The sequence below is a fragment of the Molothrus aeneus genome, chromosome 14, assembly GCF_037042795.1.
Source record: "Molothrus aeneus isolate 106 chromosome 14, BPBGC_Maene_1.0, whole genome shotgun sequence".
Classification (NCBI taxonomy): Eukaryota; Metazoa; Chordata; class Aves; order Passeriformes; family Icteridae; genus Molothrus; species Molothrus aeneus.
Window position 1 is genome coordinate 9,987,847 of NC_089659.1, and position 20,696 is coordinate 10,008,542.

The 20,696-nt window shown below is 35.9% G+C and overlaps 1 protein-coding gene across 2 annotated transcripts in view; it reads right to left on the reverse strand.

Annotated features, from left to right (window-relative positions):
* The window catches only part of STAG2 (STAG2 cohesin complex component), a 72,953-nt gene that overhangs the window by 12,134 nt on the left and 40,123 nt on the right, over nt 1-20,696 (reverse strand). For both annotated transcript variants that reach the window (XM_066559243.1, XM_066559242.1), the window contains exons 5-23: nt 19,784-19,880; nt 18,472-18,548; nt 16,707-16,911; nt 14,341-14,492; nt 13,050-13,123; nt 12,815-12,938; nt 11,691-11,789; nt 11,516-11,595; nt 10,894-11,001; nt 9,947-10,058; nt 9,256-9,373; nt 8,433-8,536; nt 7,482-7,574; nt 7,200-7,289; nt 5,937-6,140; nt 4,328-4,398; nt 3,897-3,984; nt 3,713-3,793; nt 1,637-1,729 (exon numbers count right to left, since the gene is read on the reverse strand). In XM_066559243.1, the coding sequence (XP_066415340.1) occupies nt 1,637-1,729; nt 3,713-3,793; nt 3,897-3,984; nt 4,328-4,398; nt 5,937-6,140; nt 7,200-7,289; nt 7,482-7,574; nt 8,433-8,536; nt 9,256-9,373; nt 9,947-10,058; nt 10,894-11,001; nt 11,516-11,595; nt 11,691-11,789; nt 12,815-12,938; nt 13,050-13,123; nt 14,341-14,492; nt 16,707-16,911; nt 18,472-18,548; nt 19,784-19,880 (2,070 nt within the window). The remainder of the gene's footprint in view (nt 1-1,636; nt 1,730-3,712; nt 3,794-3,896; nt 3,985-4,327; nt 4,399-5,936; nt 6,141-7,199; nt 7,290-7,481; nt 7,575-8,432; nt 8,537-9,255; nt 9,374-9,946; nt 10,059-10,893; nt 11,002-11,515; nt 11,596-11,690; nt 11,790-12,814; nt 12,939-13,049; nt 13,124-14,340; nt 14,493-16,706; nt 16,912-18,471; nt 18,549-19,783; nt 19,881-20,696) is intronic.

Consider the following 20,696-nt stretch of genomic DNA (forward strand, 5'->3'; position numbering starts at 1 on the left):
CAAAAAATACATGTGCTCCTCTGAAGTCCCTTGTGTCCTTCCATGAGATTAAAGGAGGGAAGTGGAACCCACAGGAAGTGGAACATTGTACCTGTGTGACAGCTACCCAGTGTAACCAGGCAGCTCCAGTTTCTAGAGTGTTCACCAGAGTCAGAGTCATACAGCCTCTTAGAGGGACCTACTCAGAGCTTCAGTAATTTTTGTTACTAGCACATTCACACCCTGCACCTTGTGATTATTACACTAGATAGCTCTTTGACATAGAACATGCCTATTAAGCTCCAGGAATATTTTTGTTCTAGCAAGAGTTTCAAAAGCTGCAGTTGTGCGACTCAGCAGACCAGATTTTCCACTTTAACCAGGTTATTATTATCTTCAGCAGCAAAAAGGCTCCTGGCTTTCTATGTCTTTAATTAAACAGTCTACCTAGAAGATAATCTGGTCCTTCCCCTGTAGAGACATACTTCATTTTCTTTCATTTTAGCATTTTAAAGATTGTTAAAGGCATTTACTTAGAATTAATTCTGCTATCAGTAACCTGTGCTCTTCACTGGAACCTCAAAATCCTATGAGTATCCTGGCCAAAGAAATATTTGCTCACAGATTGAAGAGACTCAGCCCCTACAATTCAATTTAATTTTTTTTTTAACTCTGTTATTCTCAGAACTTAGGACAAGTGTTTCCCAGTGTCTCAATTCTTTTTGAAACAGAAACAAAAAATAAGGACCACCCCCAAAACCTCCATGCAAGCATTTCAAAAAAAGTCAGGACTTCTGTCTCCTGCCTGAACTGTCACACATTACTTACTCACGCTCAATATCTACATTTTTTATGTCTGAAACATTCGGGAGCTAAAACTCTCCCCACAAAGAGCAACTATATGAGGGACTAACTATATAGCTGCTCATCAAGCAGTGTATCATTGCTGAGGCTTCCAAGCATTTGCTACAGCATCTCTGAACAACACTATTACCAAGAGAGCAGTGTGAGAGTGTTCCCAACAATAAACTCTCCCAGGTTACAGTGAATACTTTGTGCACTTATAAACATATACACACTCATCTTGAGTAGTCTTTTTTTTCCTCCTGATTTTGAGATGCCCAAATTCTTGGGACTCTGAAAAACTGAGGAATATATTGTGTTATGAAGCAACACAGAGAAGGAGGAGAAGAGAAGCTGCACCTGGATGCATTCAAAGACAGAACTAAAAAAAACCCTTTTAAATTGCTGTCCTTAGCCAGTTTTGAGGCTATGAATCCACAGCTCCACAGGAGATGTGGGTCATTAGCACATGGTAAGCAAGAGGTTTGAAATGGAACTCTCACTCAGCTTATACCCAGAGGCTTCTACAGTGCACCTGCAGAGTCATTACTATAAGTAGCAAAAAGTTCCTTTGCATAAAACATTATGCTGCCTAAAATTACTCAAAAGAATCAAGTTTAAATGGATTCTGAAATCCTGTGTACAGGAGGAGGACAAGCATACAAGCACCATGTGCACTGACACTCAAAGGGCACTCAGCCTCAACAGCCAGGACATCACGTTCCCACATAAGTGCCAAAAATATTGGCAAGAGGAATTTTCAGCTGCTTTAAAGTACAGTATTAGAAGACTCCAAGTAACAACAGCCACTAACCTGTTCCTTAACAGCAGTATTTACATTGGTCAGGTAGTGTTGACAGATTTGACAGAACACTCTCATCTGCTTCTTTAGACGTAGAAGATCCTCCTTTAAAAAGAATAATTTCATGTAACAGTTTTGCTTTTCCAATTTTATAGTCCTATACAGTGCATTAACTTCCACAGAGCATTCGACCAGACCTCAGTGGCAACATTCAAGTCCACTATATTATTTTAAAAAATCACTATTACAAATAAAATTAGCAAGTAGCAATTTCCTTAATTTTGTCATTCTGTGTAGCACAGAAGAGATGGTAGTTGGGATGAAAATCATGTTATTTTATTAAAAAAAGTAGTAACTAAAAAACCTGTTATGTAGGAGCAGAAAATAATCTCAATAAGGGACAACTTTCCATTAGGTTCTTTTCATTCCTTCTGAAAGTACTACAAATTACATTTTGCTGCAAAACAGCTAGGTTAATCTTCATTTCTAAACTAACTTGTCAGTATTTAGCTCATCTTCTGCCATTAGGCTTGTGATAAAGCTTTAATCACAATTACAAAAACCTCAAGACTGCTGTTTACCCTTTAAGGAATAAGGTAACAAAACCTCCAAATCCTTCACACACCTACGCCACCTCTCAACAATCTGTGCAGCCACTTCTTATCAGGTATCTGGAGTTGGAAATGTTAAAAGCCATTAAGACACAGATGGGTAAACTAACCAGCCAGTGGTGAAGTTCATATTCATCTCTAACACCTTCAGACTATAATTACTCACTGGACTAAAGAAGTCTCAACAGATAGGGGAAAACCACAGTAATGTGATACAGGTGTTCTCTGTTACAAGATCATTAGTACAAGTTACATAGCATGATTTTCCACTCCTGCATCTACCAGAAGCTCAAACTACAACACCCTAAAATAAAATAAAAAAAAATTAAAGGAAAAACGTATGTGTCCTCACATTAAAATGAGAGTATTGTGTAGTAATGGATTATTAATTACTCATACACTATTAATGTCATGAGTTCCCTTTGTTTTCTCCCTAGTAAACTGTGACAGTCATAACTTCTTTTTCTTGTATTAATTACAGGCATGATAATCAAAGTGTTTAAAAAAGGTGAAGAATTTCCTTGCCTCCCCTCTGACATAAAGAAAGGTGCGTTAACAGTAACTCCAATAATGAAGTGCAACTCCAGCATAGATTTCCAGTAAAAAACTGGAAACTGCAGAAAAAGTATGTTTGATTACAGGGATTACATTTTTTAATTTTTGAGAAGTAATTAAAATGCTTCAGCACTTACAAACTCCATTCTAAACTAGCTAGGCCTTTTAAAAAAAGCCTTTTTTTATTTGGCAGTTCACACAGTGAACCACCTAATCAACTTCTTCAAGTAATGCTGGATACAGGAAACCTTAATCCTTTCTCTAAGATTTTTCAAGAAGTGAAATTGGAAAGATGACATTTGCCAGAGCTTTGCCCTTCAAGATTACTATACATAGAACCAGAACAGGGCCTCTCATCATTCCCTGAAAAAAACTAACTTAATCTTTTCACATCTTTATTTAACAATAGATTTAAAAGACTGATGAAGGGTAAAGTAGGATTGTGACATACTGAGCAATAAGAATACTATGATAGTACAAATTCTTAGATCTCACCAACTTGTCACTGATATTTCACGGTTTCCAAACAAATCCAAACCCACTACCTGAGAGTAGAAAGACTAACTATACTGTGTTTGGTAACTTCCATTCTATCCCTTCTTGGTATTGTTACTGTGGCTGACAGGCTGATACTAAATCAACAAATCGTGTTGATTTACTGTTATTTTAAAATTCAGTCAAATGAAATATAATACTGACATTTAAATAATAAAACCAATTAAAGGAAGTACTAGGTTTGTAAAAGTAAAGAATGTGACTACTAAAAGTATTAATTCAGAAGAACTTATTCAAAAAGCATGATTAGGTAGGTATCAATATAAAGAACATTCCTAGTTTTAATTAATGCCATCACAGTTCCCACTTGATGACACTGCACTATGTACAAATGTTTATTTACTAATACAACTGGAACAAGGCATACCTTTGTGGAACTGCTTTCAGTAACTTTTGCTAGCTGCCAAAGGATTACATAATGAGTACACTGCAGTGCATGAATAACAATCTGAAATCAAAAGGAAAGAAAGCATTAGATGACAAAGACCCATAAAAGACAGCAACAAAAGGTATTTGTTGTTGTGTCTAAAGAACACATTTTAACTACAGACCTGTTCTGGCATGTCTCCATTTTCAATGCCAGTTTTCAATAGCTTGTAGTTGCAGCCAAACAAGTCCCATCTTGATAGGTCATGAGCACTGGAAGCATTAGAAATGAAGCAAAAAGTATTATTTAACTAAAACTTCTTCTGCAATTTGAGAGTAACAACTACTAAAAGCTTAACTGGTCAAAATTAATTAATTACTTAAGTTTTTAAATTTATGTTGAAAAAACCCAACCACTGCATACCTCCCCACCCAAACCAACACACACACAAAAAATAATAAAAAACCCCAAAACAATCCCATTAAGTTGCATTAAAAAGTAAGATGCATCATATTAAAAACAAACAACCCCCTCACCACAAACCCTGATCCTGAATTAAAAACAAACAATTCCCCCCACCACAAACCCTGACTGACATGTGCAGAAGCCACTTACTTGTGAAAAGCAGTGATTCTCTTCAGCGTTGACAAAACTTGATATGCATCATCTTCATCAGGTTCCTCCCCCTATTTAATAATCATACAGTGAGATATCTCAAGCAGTGTAGTCTCAGTGAACTGGGGAACTTAATACAACCAAACCCAGAAACACCCAAGCTGGGGGCAGGAGAGGGTGCAGACCTGATTCTAAATTATTGATAAAATATTTATCATGTCATATATGCTTTCAGAAGAGTCAGAGAGACAGGGCAGTCAGCAGTTCATATGTAGAGATGGGAGTCAATGATGTGAAATGTCTTTTCCAACCTTGACAATTCTAGGATTCTATAAAATATCAGCAGAGGAAGACAGAGGGGGAGGGGGGCAGGAGGAAGGAGAAGGGAGAAGAAAAGGGAAAAGCCTAGGCTAGTGAAATACAATGTATAATGTAGGTGCTTCTATTTTCTCTGAAGAATCCAGCAGAGGCCACTGTCAGACAAAAGACACTGGACTAGATGGGCCACAGGTCAGTACTTCAGTCTTCCTTTAATCACAGAAAAGAGTCTTTGAGTGAGGTATGGGAACTGGCTTGTTCTAATTTTCCTGTAAGTTCTGACAAACTTGAATTTAGTAAAAAAAAAAAAAAAAAAGTAAAAATCAAAGGGTCAAAAAAGTATCTATCTGTACATAAGATAAACTGAGGTCAAGAAACTCCTCCTTAGTCTAGCAGAGATAATGCAAGTTTTACTATTCTATAGTTGCACAACCTATCAAAGAACTAAGGATTTCAACACTTCCACCAGAGTATTTGCATTTTTCCTTCAAGCCAACTTCTGACATGCTTTACAACTTCTTTCCTTGCTTTACCTCTCATTGTTTTCATCACAAAGGGAAACAAATGGGCACATTTTTTGTTTGGGATTTCTAGAATGGAATTCTAGTTCAGAACAAAAAGCAAGAGAAAAAAGGAGAGCTTGATAAACTACATGCATCTGAGAAATGTCAAGAATGAAGCTGTCAAAAAGACACTTCCTATGCTCCTCACCACAGATGAAAAGGAGAAACAAATTTTGTCTGAATGTCAGAGATCCCACATAGTGAAGTTAAATACTCTATCAGGAGATTCTCACTTCTCAGATCAACACAGTGTGGGAACAAAGTTATTTTTGATCTACTAACTGCATCTGCTTGCATTCAGGAAGGGAGGGGGAGTGTTTTCTAGAGATTTTGATATTTAACAACAGCAGTATGCAACCACAGGCAAGACTAGCAACAGTAGTACATCTGAGGAGAATCCTAGGGGAATTACAATACTACAACTCTCAAAAATGTAAGCCTCAAAAGCTAAGAGTAAAAAGTTTATGTATTTAATTGTTTATCTGAAACTTACTCAAATTCCCAAAGGATTCTTGTCAAAAGGAGACCAAAATTAAAGACTCACTACAAGAACAGTCTATGTTCACACTATCACAGCAGCGACACTGTAGTATTATTGCACTTGAGTTAAGAGTTTTGAAAGCCAGAGGGAAGCTCCCATCCCTAACTCTGACTTGCAGAGAAAGACAGAAAAAAATACTGAAAATATTTACAAGGGCAGGAAAAGGTGATCTTGCACATTAAAATACCTCTTGCAGGAAGTCCTCAAGCAGTCGATTAAACTTGTCTGCCAATTCATCTATTAACTGACTTCTTGCAATGTCAACCCTGTTAAAGATTGTGAATTCTTCATTACAGAGAGCATGGTAGGTTTTTGAACAGGCTTCCAAAACATCTATATCTGTGTGCTTCTCCACAATGTCCCGAATTTGTCGCAGTAAGGCATCCAAATGCTACAAGGTAGACGAGCCAAAGAAGAAAAGATGTATTGTTATTTTCATATATATATATACATGCAAATATACACAGGCATATTTAATAAACCTTAAAGAATTTTAAAAGGTAAATTCTGATCATTACTTTTGTACTATGATACAGAACACAAACACCTTCTAGAAAATCAGTAAAGCTTCTGAGAAATTAAGTCTATTTATCAAAAATTAAGTTGGAACTTGTCAAAGACCAATCACAGAAGTAATTAGAAGTTAGCTATTGTTGGTATGGTCTTATCTAACATTTGAATTTGCAATGACAACTGAACAACACAGAAGTATTTACCTCCCACTCACACAAACATTTATGCATGTTTATGTGTGCCTTAAAAGCTGTATAATTGAAGTTTTAGTTTCCTAACACTCTACTGTCCACCAACTAAAGCCAACTTCAGCTGTTCCTATATTCCTCCCCTCAACCTGAGATGCTCACTGCTGCTTGATCACTGCTGGCTGTGCGGTCAACTACACATTTTAACACTTTTTGACTCTAATGATTTCCAGCTACTTCCTTCACAATGCAGTAGCACATCTGAGAAGGAGACAGAGATGAGGACAGCTTCAACTTCATCATCATGGCAGATAAAATGAGAGCAGTAACTACATTATTCTTGATGTGGTACCCTTCCTCTTTTTCATGCGATAATGATGGTGGTTTTCTAGCTTCAGTGACAGAAAAAGAGAACTTACTGAGCTGTTTCTACAAGCTTTATCTGTCAAACAGCTATCACAAATATGACCATAACCCAGCAATAAATGTTCTCAATTTAAGTTCATTTAACTGGAAGATTTTCTGTTAAAGCTGGCCAGATAGATCTTAGAAAACTCCTATTTTCAGTATCTCTAAGAGGAGCAGCCAGTCACAACTCTGAAATTGAAGTCACACTATCAGTAAGGGTTACAATAAATAAAATCTTCTTTACACAAAAAACCACTCCTAAAATGGTGACTGAAATTCCAGTGCCAAAGTGTAAATTCTGGGACTTTTCCTTTCATGTTTATGTGGGGATGTTACTGTACCTTTTCTAATCGCCCCGTTGTATAAATTTCCAAATCAAAGTATTGTGGCAACTGCAGTAAGTTGGTGACTTTTTCTGCATCTACAGAATACTGTAAAATTGGCAAGGAAAAAAGTTTAGTTGAAAAAGTCTTGGACAACATAATTCATTAGAGAACAAGTAAATATAAACAAAGATTAGTAAAAAAAAATAAAACTCACGGCTAGCTGTATCATTAATTACAGAAATACACTTGTAAACATTTCAGCAATCATCCATCAGCAAGAAATGGAATTAAACCTACCTTTGCTAGCAACTGAGGAAGTGCCACTGCAAAAAGCTCAGTAATTTTTGTCCTGTCATCCAACTGGGTTTTCTTTTCCTTTGCTGTCAGCACCTAAAATATTGGTATTGTGAGGATTTTACAGCTAAAAGCTCTGATGCAAAGCTTCATTAACATTAATGAAATGATGATAAGGTACACAGACCTCTAAAATCACTGTAAGGTATCAATGTAAAGCAGGAGGAAAGTGTGCAATTAAAAAAACCCCCAACATTCAGCATTCAAAAAATGCAATTAAAAGTCAGTCCTAACACTATTAAGATAATCTTGAAAACAGAAGTGATAACCTATAACAAAAGGTTTAGCTTTCCTGCAACAAAATACCATGACTGAAATGATAATGTAAGAATGGGGACACCTTCAGCTTACAATTTTTAGCAATATTTACTCAATTAATTTCTCAATCCTATTTTCATACAAGTTTTCAACCTGTTCTTAAATGGGTTTCTTACCAAAACATGAACCAGTCTTGAGAGAAGACTGCTTAATGTCTTCCCAAAAGAGGCTGTCTAAACTCCATACAATCACAGAAAAGCCAGCTGGTGGACTGGCCTTCTTTCAAGAGACTATGTGGTGTATTTTCCTTTCCCTCATTTTGTTCTTTCCCACTGAAAATAGTTCTAGCATTTCCCAAACATTGATTCTAGTCCTCCCTTCAAATCAATACTGTTTTCAAAATCAATTTTTATTATCTTTACTAGTACAAACAAATGCAGTAGTTTGAACAGTACCAAGCACGTGCCCAAGTCCAGAAAAAGCAAACTAGCCAGGGTAGTCAGAGGTGGAGAGCAAAGCTCAATCTCCCATCTCAGTCCCTTCAGCAGCAATAGCCTATAATCTCTTCCTTCTTCCCCCAGTGGCCCCACAGAGCCATTCCCACATCTCTAGATGAGCAGGTTTTTTGCTTCCTACCCTTTTCCCCGTTCCTCTTCCCACCGGAGGATGACATTCAGCCGCTTGCCGAATTGTACAAAGCATGATTTCAATCAGAGCGCTTTCCTGCCTGTCTGTTAAAGCTGAAATTTAAGAAACAGATGTTAACACACAACTTATTTTTTATTTTCCACAAGGATTGAGATATGTTGGGGTTTTTGTTTGGGTTTTGAGGGTTTTTCTAGCTTTTTTGTTTAAGGCAAAAAGATAGACATGTAGACCAACAGTTCATTTCCAGAGATGGGGGTGACAGAGGGGATATAGAAAGTAAGTACCTTAAAAAACACCACCAGAAAATACTGAAAAATTTAGGGAATATCACTGGATGGGTCACAGGATAGGATGGAATAAACACCCAAGTTTTATAATTATTTTACTTCCTTTCAAGTTTTCAGAGGTCCATTAATTAGGACCTATGAAATACAGAATTATACCAGGGGTTTTGTTTGGTCTACTGTCAAAGAAATTATGGTATTTTTCCTTATGGTAGTTTTAACAATAAATTAACCAGTTTCACAAGTAACTTAGTTTCTCTATGCCAAAAGTGCAGCCTGAACTTGTGGAACACCACGGCAACACTGCATGCTAATTCCTTCTCTTTTCTTCTAACCATTGCTCTTGTGTAACACTTCCATACCAGGTGGTGATCTCTTTCTACACTTCCTCACATTTCATAATTGGTATTAGTGACTTCTTATAGTCATGGAAACACAGAAAATATATGTAAACATATTTTTTCCTTATTTCAAGCCTAACAAAAACTGCACAGCAATATAAACAAAGATCTACAAAAATCTCTTACGTTCTTCTCCATTGAGAGGCTCCTCCAGCAGAAGACTGTTCATACATTCCCAGTCCTTCAAGAGGTCTGTTGCACAGTCCCACATGCTGTCCACAAGATAAGCAGCATGTTCATGCAACTAAAATAAGAACAGGTTAAGTATTTTATCAGCAATGAAGATTATTACAGAACTATAATACAGAGTATTTCTCATGCTTGGCTCCTGCCTGTGGCAAAAATACAGAGCAAGTTTTGCAAGCTCTCTGGTTAAACAGAAGATTTTCTTCCCCAATTAACTTAAAAAGATTAATCCAGACCAACAGCTACAAGGAGCAGTGCTACAAGATTTGTCAGAACCTGGGGGATAGGTGGGAAGGGATTGTGGGATTTTTTGCTTTTTTCTCTCTCCCCTTTTAAATCTATCAATTCACGATTTCTTTACACTTACACATCATCATGTTTGTCAGAGCAGCACTCACAGCCTGTCTCAATACTGTACTGACAGATCTTTCAAACAAACACAACCTTACAAAACAGTCTTTTGACCCCCAGGTTGCTCAAACAACAGGAAAACCAGGACATGGACCATGGTTATTAGCCAATGAGTGGGGAAAAAAAAACACCAACAAAATTTAACTGACAAAAATTAGAACAACAACAAAAACCCCCCCACACACCACAAAAACAAGGACATCCCTGAAACCCTACTTACTTCACTTTCCAAAAAGAAAAACACTAATGTCTTCACAAGATTAGCATTTGGACTTTGTCTTCCCCTCCTTTTCAGTATTCCATCATCTTCAGCATCTCTGCGGCTGAAAAGTCTAAAAGAAAAATTATTTCTTGACAACTTTCTTCTTCATTGTCTTCACCAGTCAATTCACATCAAGATACTGGGTTTTTACACACTAAATACCTTGTTGCTTCACTCCATATTTTACTTTGAAAGGAGGTAATCTGGGCCAAGTATCATTTGAACAATTTCAAATATGCATTTTATATATGCTGAGTTAATATGCCACTGACTGTTTCCAGCAGGATGTATGATTACAACAAAATGCTTTACAAACATCAGTGATAATTGCAGGTGCTTGAGGTCCTATGCTCCTCCTCAGCAAATGCTATTTTCTGAACCTCCCTATAGGAGACTTTAAAGCAGCTAAGAAATATTGGAAGGAGGTCTGAAAAATATTAGATGGAAACTCTATTTTGTTCTCCTACACACCTAACATGGTGGATTTTTAGTGGATTTTTTAAATGAAAAATATTTTATGAAATGGTCATATGGGACAATGGGGAGGAGACAGGCACAGGGGAGGAACTACAAACGGGAAAACAGTCATGATCTAAGCCCAAGTTTTAGGCCCCAAACTACATAAGCATTTAAAGATGTTTCACAGGAAGAATGGGAAAGGAGAAGACAAAGGAACATTTTTATTATACTCCCTAAAGCTTTCAAAGTGCAATCCAAACTTCTACTTCCCATTTAGAAAAACTACAGCAGTTTAGAAAATAGAGTAATGTTACATTGTCTCTTCTTTCTTAAGGCCACTTTATGTTTCATTTTTTCCTTTTCTTGATTAAATCTAATAAGAATCATTATATTAATGCACACAAATCTACAGGACCAAGAAGTTAACTGTAATTTCTCCATCTTACTTTTTATAAAGAAATTCCCCTGCGGCAACTGCCACTGGCCGATGAGCTGAATAAACCAGGTGGTAGACATTTTCACAGTCTTCTGCAGTCAGAACTTCTTCACTACTCCTAGGGGTAGGGATGGGAAGAAGGAAAGAAAAAAGAAAGAAAAAACCAAAAAGACTGAGTCAACAAAGTATGAACTCTAATGAGGGAGATGGAAATGAATGAGAACCTCAACTTTTTCCTTCAATTTATCATCCTAAAACTCCAGTCTTAGCTCCAAAGTCTTCCTGAACAAAATACACTGATGAAGTATGAGCTATTGCTAGAAGGTTATGCTCAAGAGTTCGAATATAGTGTAACATTCAACATATTCTGTGTTCTTCATTTCAACCATTCCATGATAGCTTTTAACTATGAGTCCCTAGCCCTTACACCTACTGACCTGTGGGAGATAAGCAGTAACACTGTTCTAGACAGATTACTTTTGGAATTCCATTTTCTTTGAGAGTAAGATGCACAGACATTTCTATAGCCTTCAGATTATTTGAAGTGTCATGCTGCTGGCCTCACCCACAAGGCCAACACTTAAGTTTTGGTATTTGTTGTATGTCAAATAAGGAAATATACATGTACTTACTGTAAAACAAGAGTGAGTAATTTTATTGCTTGGACTGCAACATCATATTCTTTGTCAAGAGTCATAGACACAATTCTATCCTAAGAACATAAAAGAAAATGTTTTTGAAGAGGAAAGATGTGTGATGCAACTTTTAAAAAAATCATATATACTCAAAGTAAGAAATAACACTAACCTTGAACCGACTGGTGAAGAGTTCCAATTTGGAATTAAGCTCCTTATTATAGTAAAGCCCTTGCAAAGCAGTTAGGCATTTGAGTCTTACTTCTCCTTGCTAAAATAAAATTAAGAACTGAATTAAAAGTCAAATATAGGATACTGATGTGATCTTCATGTCATACAGGACAAGTTTCTTTTACAGTGAGAATTAATTCAAAAACAAAGATTAAATGCTGTCACAATACTCTACAAATAATCATATTAATGACATAAGGATATAACCTTCTTTGTAACAAGGCAGTGAAGCAACAAAAACTAACAAAACCCTCCAAGGTCTCCCTGCAGTTACCATCTCCATAAATCAAAATACATCTGTTTCATTCTTTCTAAACACTCAAGACATTTCTATCATTGATGACCATTCCTTGGTCAATCAAAATTACTAAGTAAATAATGAGAGAAATACTCCTCTTGAAATACAAGATCTGCTTCAGCAGAGAACATGTTCTAAGGTAAAGATGACCTCACCCCACTGCCAGAGGTTATTGGGTTTTTACACCAAGCCCATGAACAGCACAGCAAGACCAAGCATCCCTCAGTTCTTTCACTTAAAATTCAACAGCTTGAAGTTTCTGATATGTGCTGACTCAATAATGAGTCAGGGACTATTTGTAAACCATACTGACTCCTCCAAGCAGAGAATAGTCTCAGATGGTAGTTGGGAAATAACAGCTTGAGGCACTAGCCAGCACAAAAGGGGGCTTTTCCCATACTTTTTGCAGCTAGATGAGAATGCCAGAGTTTCATAACTTGGCAAAACAGAGTACTGCCAGGCTATAAGGATGATGAGTTAATTTGAAGTAGTTAAGCATGATGAACTACAAGTTTGCATCAGCAACAAATAAATAGAAAAGACTATTTGCCTACAAATAACAGTTTCTTTAAAAAATCTATATGTACTTTCTAAAAACATTCAAGTCTGGCTTATATGCATTTTGAAATGCCAGTACTTCTGAGTGATAAGGGAAGCAGTAATCAATTCAAATAGTTAAGAGATCCAAACCTAGTCTGGAAAGATCAATAACTAAAACCAAGGAGTTCTGCTTCTTGGTTCTGCTCCTCCTGCTCTGTGCAGATTACCTTGTCATGCATAGTCCACCCCACATATTTTAAGTAGCTGTCATTGAGGAAGGCATCACTGTACATTTTCATCCATATTCCAATCTCCTCAATGCAGATGGCTCTTATTTCAGCAATTGCATCTCTGTGGAGAGAAGTGGGGCAGTAAGTTCAAAGAGATGAATAATTAGAAATAACCTGCCCCCAGCTTCCAGAATAAATTGATGCTACACATTATTTACTGAGAGAAACTTACCGATATCTATGCACAAAAACACCCTTAAATATTGCATTCATCATGTTTTCTATTTCATCCTGATTTTCTTGAAGCTGAAAGAATGTAGAGAGCACATAAACAGTGAGCAGCATTTTTACAGTCAGATCATATGGTGCTGATGCTAGACAAACTAAATTAACATTTAGAAGTGTGACCATTAAATCCTTTCACAGATTCAGAAATATTCACAGATCTGTTTCACAGTACAATATGCTATTATTTAAGAAATTGTATCTACCACAGTATACAAATTTTAGTAATTCTGTTACTGGGAAACTGTTCTTCAAGTGTAACAAAGACATCTTGTGTTTCTGAAAGGTCCTTCTTAATTTGTAAGAAAGCCTGATTTAATTTTCTAGTAACATCATTGCTTTTTTACATATCTATGTATTACTCACACTAGGACAGGCCCTGCACACATATCTAACAAAACTACATTGAATGGGTTGTTCAGAGATCAGTCTCGAACTGCAAGATCTTTGGGAGATGATAAGAAGGCAAACTTGTTAGTTTGTCTCAACTGTCAGGAAAAACAACCCTTAACAGGTAACAGTACAAATGCTGAAGAGCAAAGGTGATCTTTGATCATGAAGAAGTTATTCCCAACGTCTAAAAACCAAAAACCTAAAAGAAAACAAACATCACCACCACCACCCAAAAAACAAACAAAAACCAAACCACCAATTGCCCCAGAAGTACAAACTGAAACCTGATTGAATTAGGGCTTTCAACAAGACAACATTGTCAGCAATGAATCAGCAAGTCTCTTTTACACAAAAGAAAGAAAACAGAAGTAGACTGCATTTTCAACTTTGATAGTGCTTTCTGTACATGAAAAAAGCCTTATCTAAAGCCTTTAAATACATTTCCTGCTGAGATCATTACTGACATTATAAAAGCAGTATTTTGCTCCAAGATCATGGAGATCTTCTCTAGAAGCCAAAACCTGTCAATGTGTGGTAATTTTCAATACATATTTGAGCTCAATGTAGGAAACTCCTCAAGAAATACAACAAAAATGTATCTATTACTGATTGCAATCTCTCTCACTAACCCCACTGCAACACTACTATTTTTAAGACTCTACATTTACTTCTTTTTACAGAAAACCAGACAGTAGGAAGCACCTCGCCAAGTTGTTGAAGCATTAAATATGAACACCCTGAAGAGATAAAGAGATGAATAACTACCAAAACCAATTAGAGAACAAAATTAATTATTAGTGGCCATTTATGAACATTTATATTTACGAACACATAGTTAGACTAACCTCCTTTCTCTTCTGTAGTAAGAGTTCCAGCCTATCATTAGCTCGTTTCCCAATTATTTTATTCCGTTCTGCTTCATACTGCCGCTGTGTGTTGTCCATGTTAATACTTAGATTTAATGCCACATTCACTAAAGCAGTCATCAGTTTCATGGCTACAAAAGTAAGTGAAAAGAATAAGGATTATTTAAAAGGTTACCTGATCTAAGAAAACTTAGAAGAAAAATCTTGACACCTCTTCTGGTCAACCCTTGCTGTATCTATGAAAATATATTTAGTGTAATTTTCTGCAACACAAACTTATGCAATGTTTTATCAAGCACTGCATCATTATTTATCAAGACAATAGATGCAATATTGCTATTCTGTTCTTTTTTTGTCACTTCTTTAATACTATAATCATTATTTTTATTACATGTACATTTTTAGGATTGAATTGAGAGATACAGGGTCTGTTTCCTCCCCAAAATGAAGGTAGAATGTAAGATTAATTAACTTAGCCCAAGAAATACTAGAAGAATTGTTATCAGAGTCAGTTAGACTGACACCATTCAGTCTTAAATATATAAGAAGTTTCTTTCTTCAAAAGGAAATGTCTTAGACAACCAACACCACCATATCACACCAGTCTTTTTTACTCAATTTAATTTTAAAAAGGTGCAGGTTTTCCAAAGATTCAATTATTAGCAGAAGCAGAGAAAGCACATTAGCTGACTACAAGCTAAGAAAACCAAAATATAAAACACACTTGCGTGGGATTTTTGTGTCCTTTTATTTTTAGCTCAATCCTTTTTAAAAGAGTGCAGACAAATAACCCCTTTTTCAGAAACTAGAAGGTGATCAATTGTATACTGCTTGTCTTGTGAGCTTCAGTAATAAGGCATATGAGGGCTTGCACTGGCAGAGCAGCCACGAAAATTCTTGTGCATGTATCACCAGCATAAAGCTAATAAGCAAGGCTTAAAGACATGCAGTTATATTGAAATATTATCTCACATTGTGATCTCCAAGATTAAAGAGCAAGTCTGAGTTAATCACAGAAGCTGAAATTAACAGAAGTACCAGTAAATATGGATACTAGGATTTTGCTGGCACTCTTTTCCATATAAAATATGATCTTCAACAATACAAACAGTAAAACTCAGATGAACACACAAAGCCAACAGAACTGACTGCTGATGTGAAAAAATGAAAACACATGGCTCATTAAAAAATACTTTGTTTGACAGAAACTAACACACAACGGGGCAATTTCTGCAACTTTTATTCAGGCACAACTCCAATCAAAAGAAACCCAAAAAACCAAGGTAATAACTTGCTTTTTAAGACCTAGAATAGAATTTGTATTAAGTCATATAGTACAACAGTCAAAACTGATGATACAGCAGAATCTGTAAACTCTCCTGAAATAAAAAGTTTTGTTCCTCTCTCCATCTCCATAAGAAATGCTCTGGCTGGTAGAAGTCACACAGCAGCAGCCCTAGTGCAGTGTGCTAATGTAAATTCAAGAGGGCTATCAAGGATACAGAAGGACTGACATGACAGTCAGGACTGAAGCCAGCTGTAAATCAGCCAGGTCAAGGGATGCTAACAATAATTACTCCCAGTGTGGCAAAACCTGAGTTTCACACTCTGCCTCATTTTACTTTGCTCAAAGTAAAATTGTTACCACAACCTCACATAAGCTGACAGCCACACAATGCCATTCACAACCCTTCCTCCTTCAGTAATCAGTGCAAGTTTAGGACTCCCTTATCCAAGCTCATCCTTTGTCCACACAAATAGATGTTTCTTTGAAACACTCTATACTTATCTCATAAAGGATTTCTTCTCAATTTAACATATTGGGAAAAAATTATGTGAAGAGGTCAACTACATAAAACATAAAAAAATTTAGAGACTGTATTACTGATGAAAAAAATATTTTTAATTATTTCTAATGCGAAGACTGGAAATGCTACTTTATGTAGCGCCATGACCTCAATATGGAGCACAATTTAAGTTTGTAGTAAAAATTGCATCCAACATAAACTACAACTTCTGTTTCACTTAATGCAGAGCATGTACAGGTTCAACTGTATTTGAGATTAAAAGACACCTACACCCTTATTTATGATCAAAGACAATCTATTAGAATCAACTGAAAAGTTTCCTTATATTTACTTTTCTACTAAAGGTAACAAAAATCCAAGATAAAAAGCTGTCCCAAAGATGAAAACTGTATCATAAAATAAAACACAAGTTGAATGTTGAATCTCAAAAAGTTCAAGCAGAGTAATTCTGTCCTGTGCAACACAAAACATTAAATGTAAGCAATACCCAAATAAATATAATTAATAATAATAGTCATATAAATAGAATTCACTGACCTGCCAGTGTGCTAGTGTGCCGAAAGGCTCTGACTTGTGAGTCTGACAGCCCTGTGAGCAGGGAAATGACAGTGTCCATCATGTACTCATCATAGATGATGCTATACTGACACTGTCGGACGAGCACTCCAATGAACTCACAAAAACTGGATTTGAACTTTTTCCACTGGGGGCCAGCCATAGTTAGTGGATAATCTCCACTATCCTATTAAAACACAGAAAGGGAAACAGGAAACTCTTTCAAACACTTTAAAAGTTATTGCATATAAATAAAGATTAAGAAGAGATACATGCAACTTTAAAGGCAAAAATCTCAGAGGCCTTAAAAATGATACATCAGAAGAATATGATTCCATAAATATGAATATACTTTGCAGCTGAGGCTTGTTATAACACGAAGACAACATTCTAACTACAAGTTCCTCTTTTTTGTTTGACACAAAATAAATGGAAAAAAATGATTTGCCTTACAAATCTTTGTTACACTAGAATCATCACATGAACAGTTAGGTGACAAGTTTAGGAACAGGTTGGGATCATAAGGAAGTTTACAGGGAAATGCTTACATATCAGACTGAAACTTCCTGAAGTCATAAAATTACCAACTACAACACCTCAAATATAACAAATGTGTGCCCTCTCCTGATATGGGAGCCTTTACAAATAATGGTAAAATGACGGGGAGAAATAAAGAATCATTCGTGTCAGTGCCACTGTGAACAGTTTCTTTAAGAGGCTGAGCAACAAAACAGGTTGAAAAATAAAGAAAGTATCCAAGAAAAGGGATTAGAAATCTGAGAGCTGCTCATTAGAATTCTTTATGAGAAAGAGTCAGCATGACATAGTGATTAAAAAACCCATGTACCAACAGTCCCAGGTGTGGCTTTATGAATTTCACACAATATTGCCTTAGAGTAATCAAATCTATTTATGCATTGAGGTAGTTTTAAGGAACACTAAAATTCATTTAAAGAAAAGGATATTACATTTTCTCCTCAGTTAAAGTTATTGATTTTTTTAATTATTGGAGGAGTGGCAGTGGAGAGAATTGTGTCTGCACTAGACAAATTTGGGGAGGAGGTTTTAAAGCTACATTTACGTTCTCTGAACACAGGATGAAAGGAACACCACTCAAACCCAGGAAAATCAAAAACAAATGAAAGCCAAATGAAACAAATAAACAAAAAAACCCCAAAACAAAAACAAAATAAAAACTACAAAAAACAAGCAAAACAAAAAGAACCCCATCACCCACCAAAAAAAAAAAACCCCAATACGTCTCATTTACCCCAACACTCTGTGGAACAGAAAGTGACAATTTAAAGGGAAAAAAACTATAATCCCCATCAAAGGAAAAGCATTAGTCTTCAACTGGAAAATAATAAAATTTAAATCCCCACGATTTGTAGATTAATGAATGCATAGAAATAAATTCAGCAACCATTTTAAGAGACAATATAAGGCCCTATATAAACAGCAAGATAGGGAGGCATCCCCCACAGTGCCACCAAAGTAGGAGTTCCCACTATTTAAAAACTGAAAGTCAATATTGATTTCTTAAACCATTAATAAAATAAGTTGCATACATGCAGAGCTTTACTTCCTAGTCTTTTAAGTTCAGTGAAAGAAGAGTTAAACATTTTCATTCATAAAAGTCCTGTAATTTTTGTAACTCCATATTCTTGAAATAAATGTGATCCAGCAAGATTAGGACAGGTACAAAGAAAATAAAAATGAATACATAACCAGCACTTCATTTAATTACCTCATCAAATTCTTCAGTCATTTTTCGGATAATTTCAGAATTCTGCATATGTCGGAACATCTCTGCTGTAACAACTCCTACAATTTAGATATTAGGTCATTAGCAGTGTTAATATGAAAGCTGTAGATGGCAGATGACATACCTCCTGCTACAATTTCAAAATAACCCATTTTCACCTAACCTACTGATTACACATGTGTATTTTTAATAAATTTCACTTTTTTTCTTCTAGCATTCATGTATAACAAGTATCCATTTATTTATGTGGGGTTTAGTCTTATTCTTCTTAAGAAGCATGTTCACACACTTCTAGAATTTACTCATTCACTCAATCAGAAGTCAAAGGTACTTGGGCCAGGCCTCTGTACCAGTGAGCATTCCACCATCTGAAGTGACCTTTTGGGACTCAAGATTCTAAATAGTGCTGTACTGCTACTTATTATCTTCTGCACTGTAATAAACAGAGCACTTTCATAAAATTTCTATTTGTCTTGGCCTCAAATTGTTAGACCTCCCAATGTTACTGCAAAAATTCATGACAAGGATCATCACAGATATCATTAAAAGATTCTGCAGCTTTATCTTGTAACAAAAATCAAAAGGTCACTACTCCTGAAAGTGCAAATAACCCCTGGGGAACACTGTTAGCTTTCTGGAGATTTACACTTGTTTAAAAGTTTATCAGGACAGAGAAGCACTTGAGCAGAACAAATTACATCTAGTCCTCCTCTATCAAGCATAGTGACACTGCAAAGCAAGTTACCTTCTCTTCAAGAGGAGGTGAGAGATAAAAGAATGGAGGACACGGAAATGAGGAAAGAAAAATCAGAAAATAAAGAAAAAAAATATGGAAGCACAACCTTACTGTAGACAGGCTACCATAAAGTTGTCTGTAATATCTTTTGAAACAAGCATGTCTACAAAAGCTATGAAGCAATCTTAATCAATGATAAAACATAGGTACATCCAAATTAGAATTCCAAGACTGAATAACCTGAACTATCAGTGATAAGAGAGATGATTTTCTGAAATAATAGCAGAAACAAAGGAAGAGGAAGCACATGTTAAGTACCAGTACTGATTTCTATCTGCTGTAAATACAAAAGGCTTAATCAACACTTTAAACTACAGTATAAGATTTCTAAACCTCCTGTTCCCACATTCAGAAATACTTGTTTAACTCCAAGAACCTGAAAATGTAAACTAGCTCTGGGGATGAAGCAGTCTTAGAGCCTCAGTGCTATGAAAGCAAAGATTGAGAATCATGCTGTAATATTGCTTAAATGGATGAGTAATCAATTCAGTATCTTACCTTTGCAGCCTGAACACTGAATAAAGAAGTTAATGAGATCAAGAAGTGCTATATCTCGGTCATGTTTGTATGACTCTATCCAGTCATCCACTACAGACTGAAAGAAAACAAATAAAAAGGCACTGCTCAGTTTTCATAAATTGAAGACATTCTTACTTAACTGCTTTCAAGTAAGTGATTCTTCTTCATCCCTTTAAGTAACTTGAACTCTTTTTTGATTATACAGAACTAAATGTTTAAATGTTCTTTTACTGCTGTATGTCCTCAAGAACTCATTTTATTCCATAAACATATACCAGTACAAAACTGACACCTGAACATAAAGTGCAGGAATACCATATCCTTCTACAGGAACATTTTTGGGAAGAATCCAAAAAATAATTGGGGTATTTTACAGAATCAGGTTTTTTATTTACACCCTCCCCCTGCTCTGCCAAGCCATTGATATTTCTATGAAGATATTGTTTGTGCATCCAATTCCAACAGCTACAGCTCCCTATATTCTTCAAACAATGTGTCCCTTGGATGAACTTTGCTTCATCCACATTTGCCATAACAGGATGAACAGCACTGCCCTACACTCCATGGATATTAATTACTCTGGAGTCACTAAGCCAAAGAGGAACAAGCACGTTTTATTAAAAGAACTTAATGTGAAGCAATTAAACCTGTGAAAAACATTTTGAGAAAACAGAATTTACATGCAATTATGTTTTAACCATCCATTTGTAGAGTACAAACCATTTACTGCCAAGGTCATAAAACACAGACATGCAATTTTATTAACACAGGTAACAAGAGACTCGCTGTAGCATCAAGTTTTCATGTTTGACTTTTTTTAATATGTTAGTACCCTTCCCTAAATGATGGAATAATTCAGAATTTCAAAAGACAGCTGGACTATGCACCATCT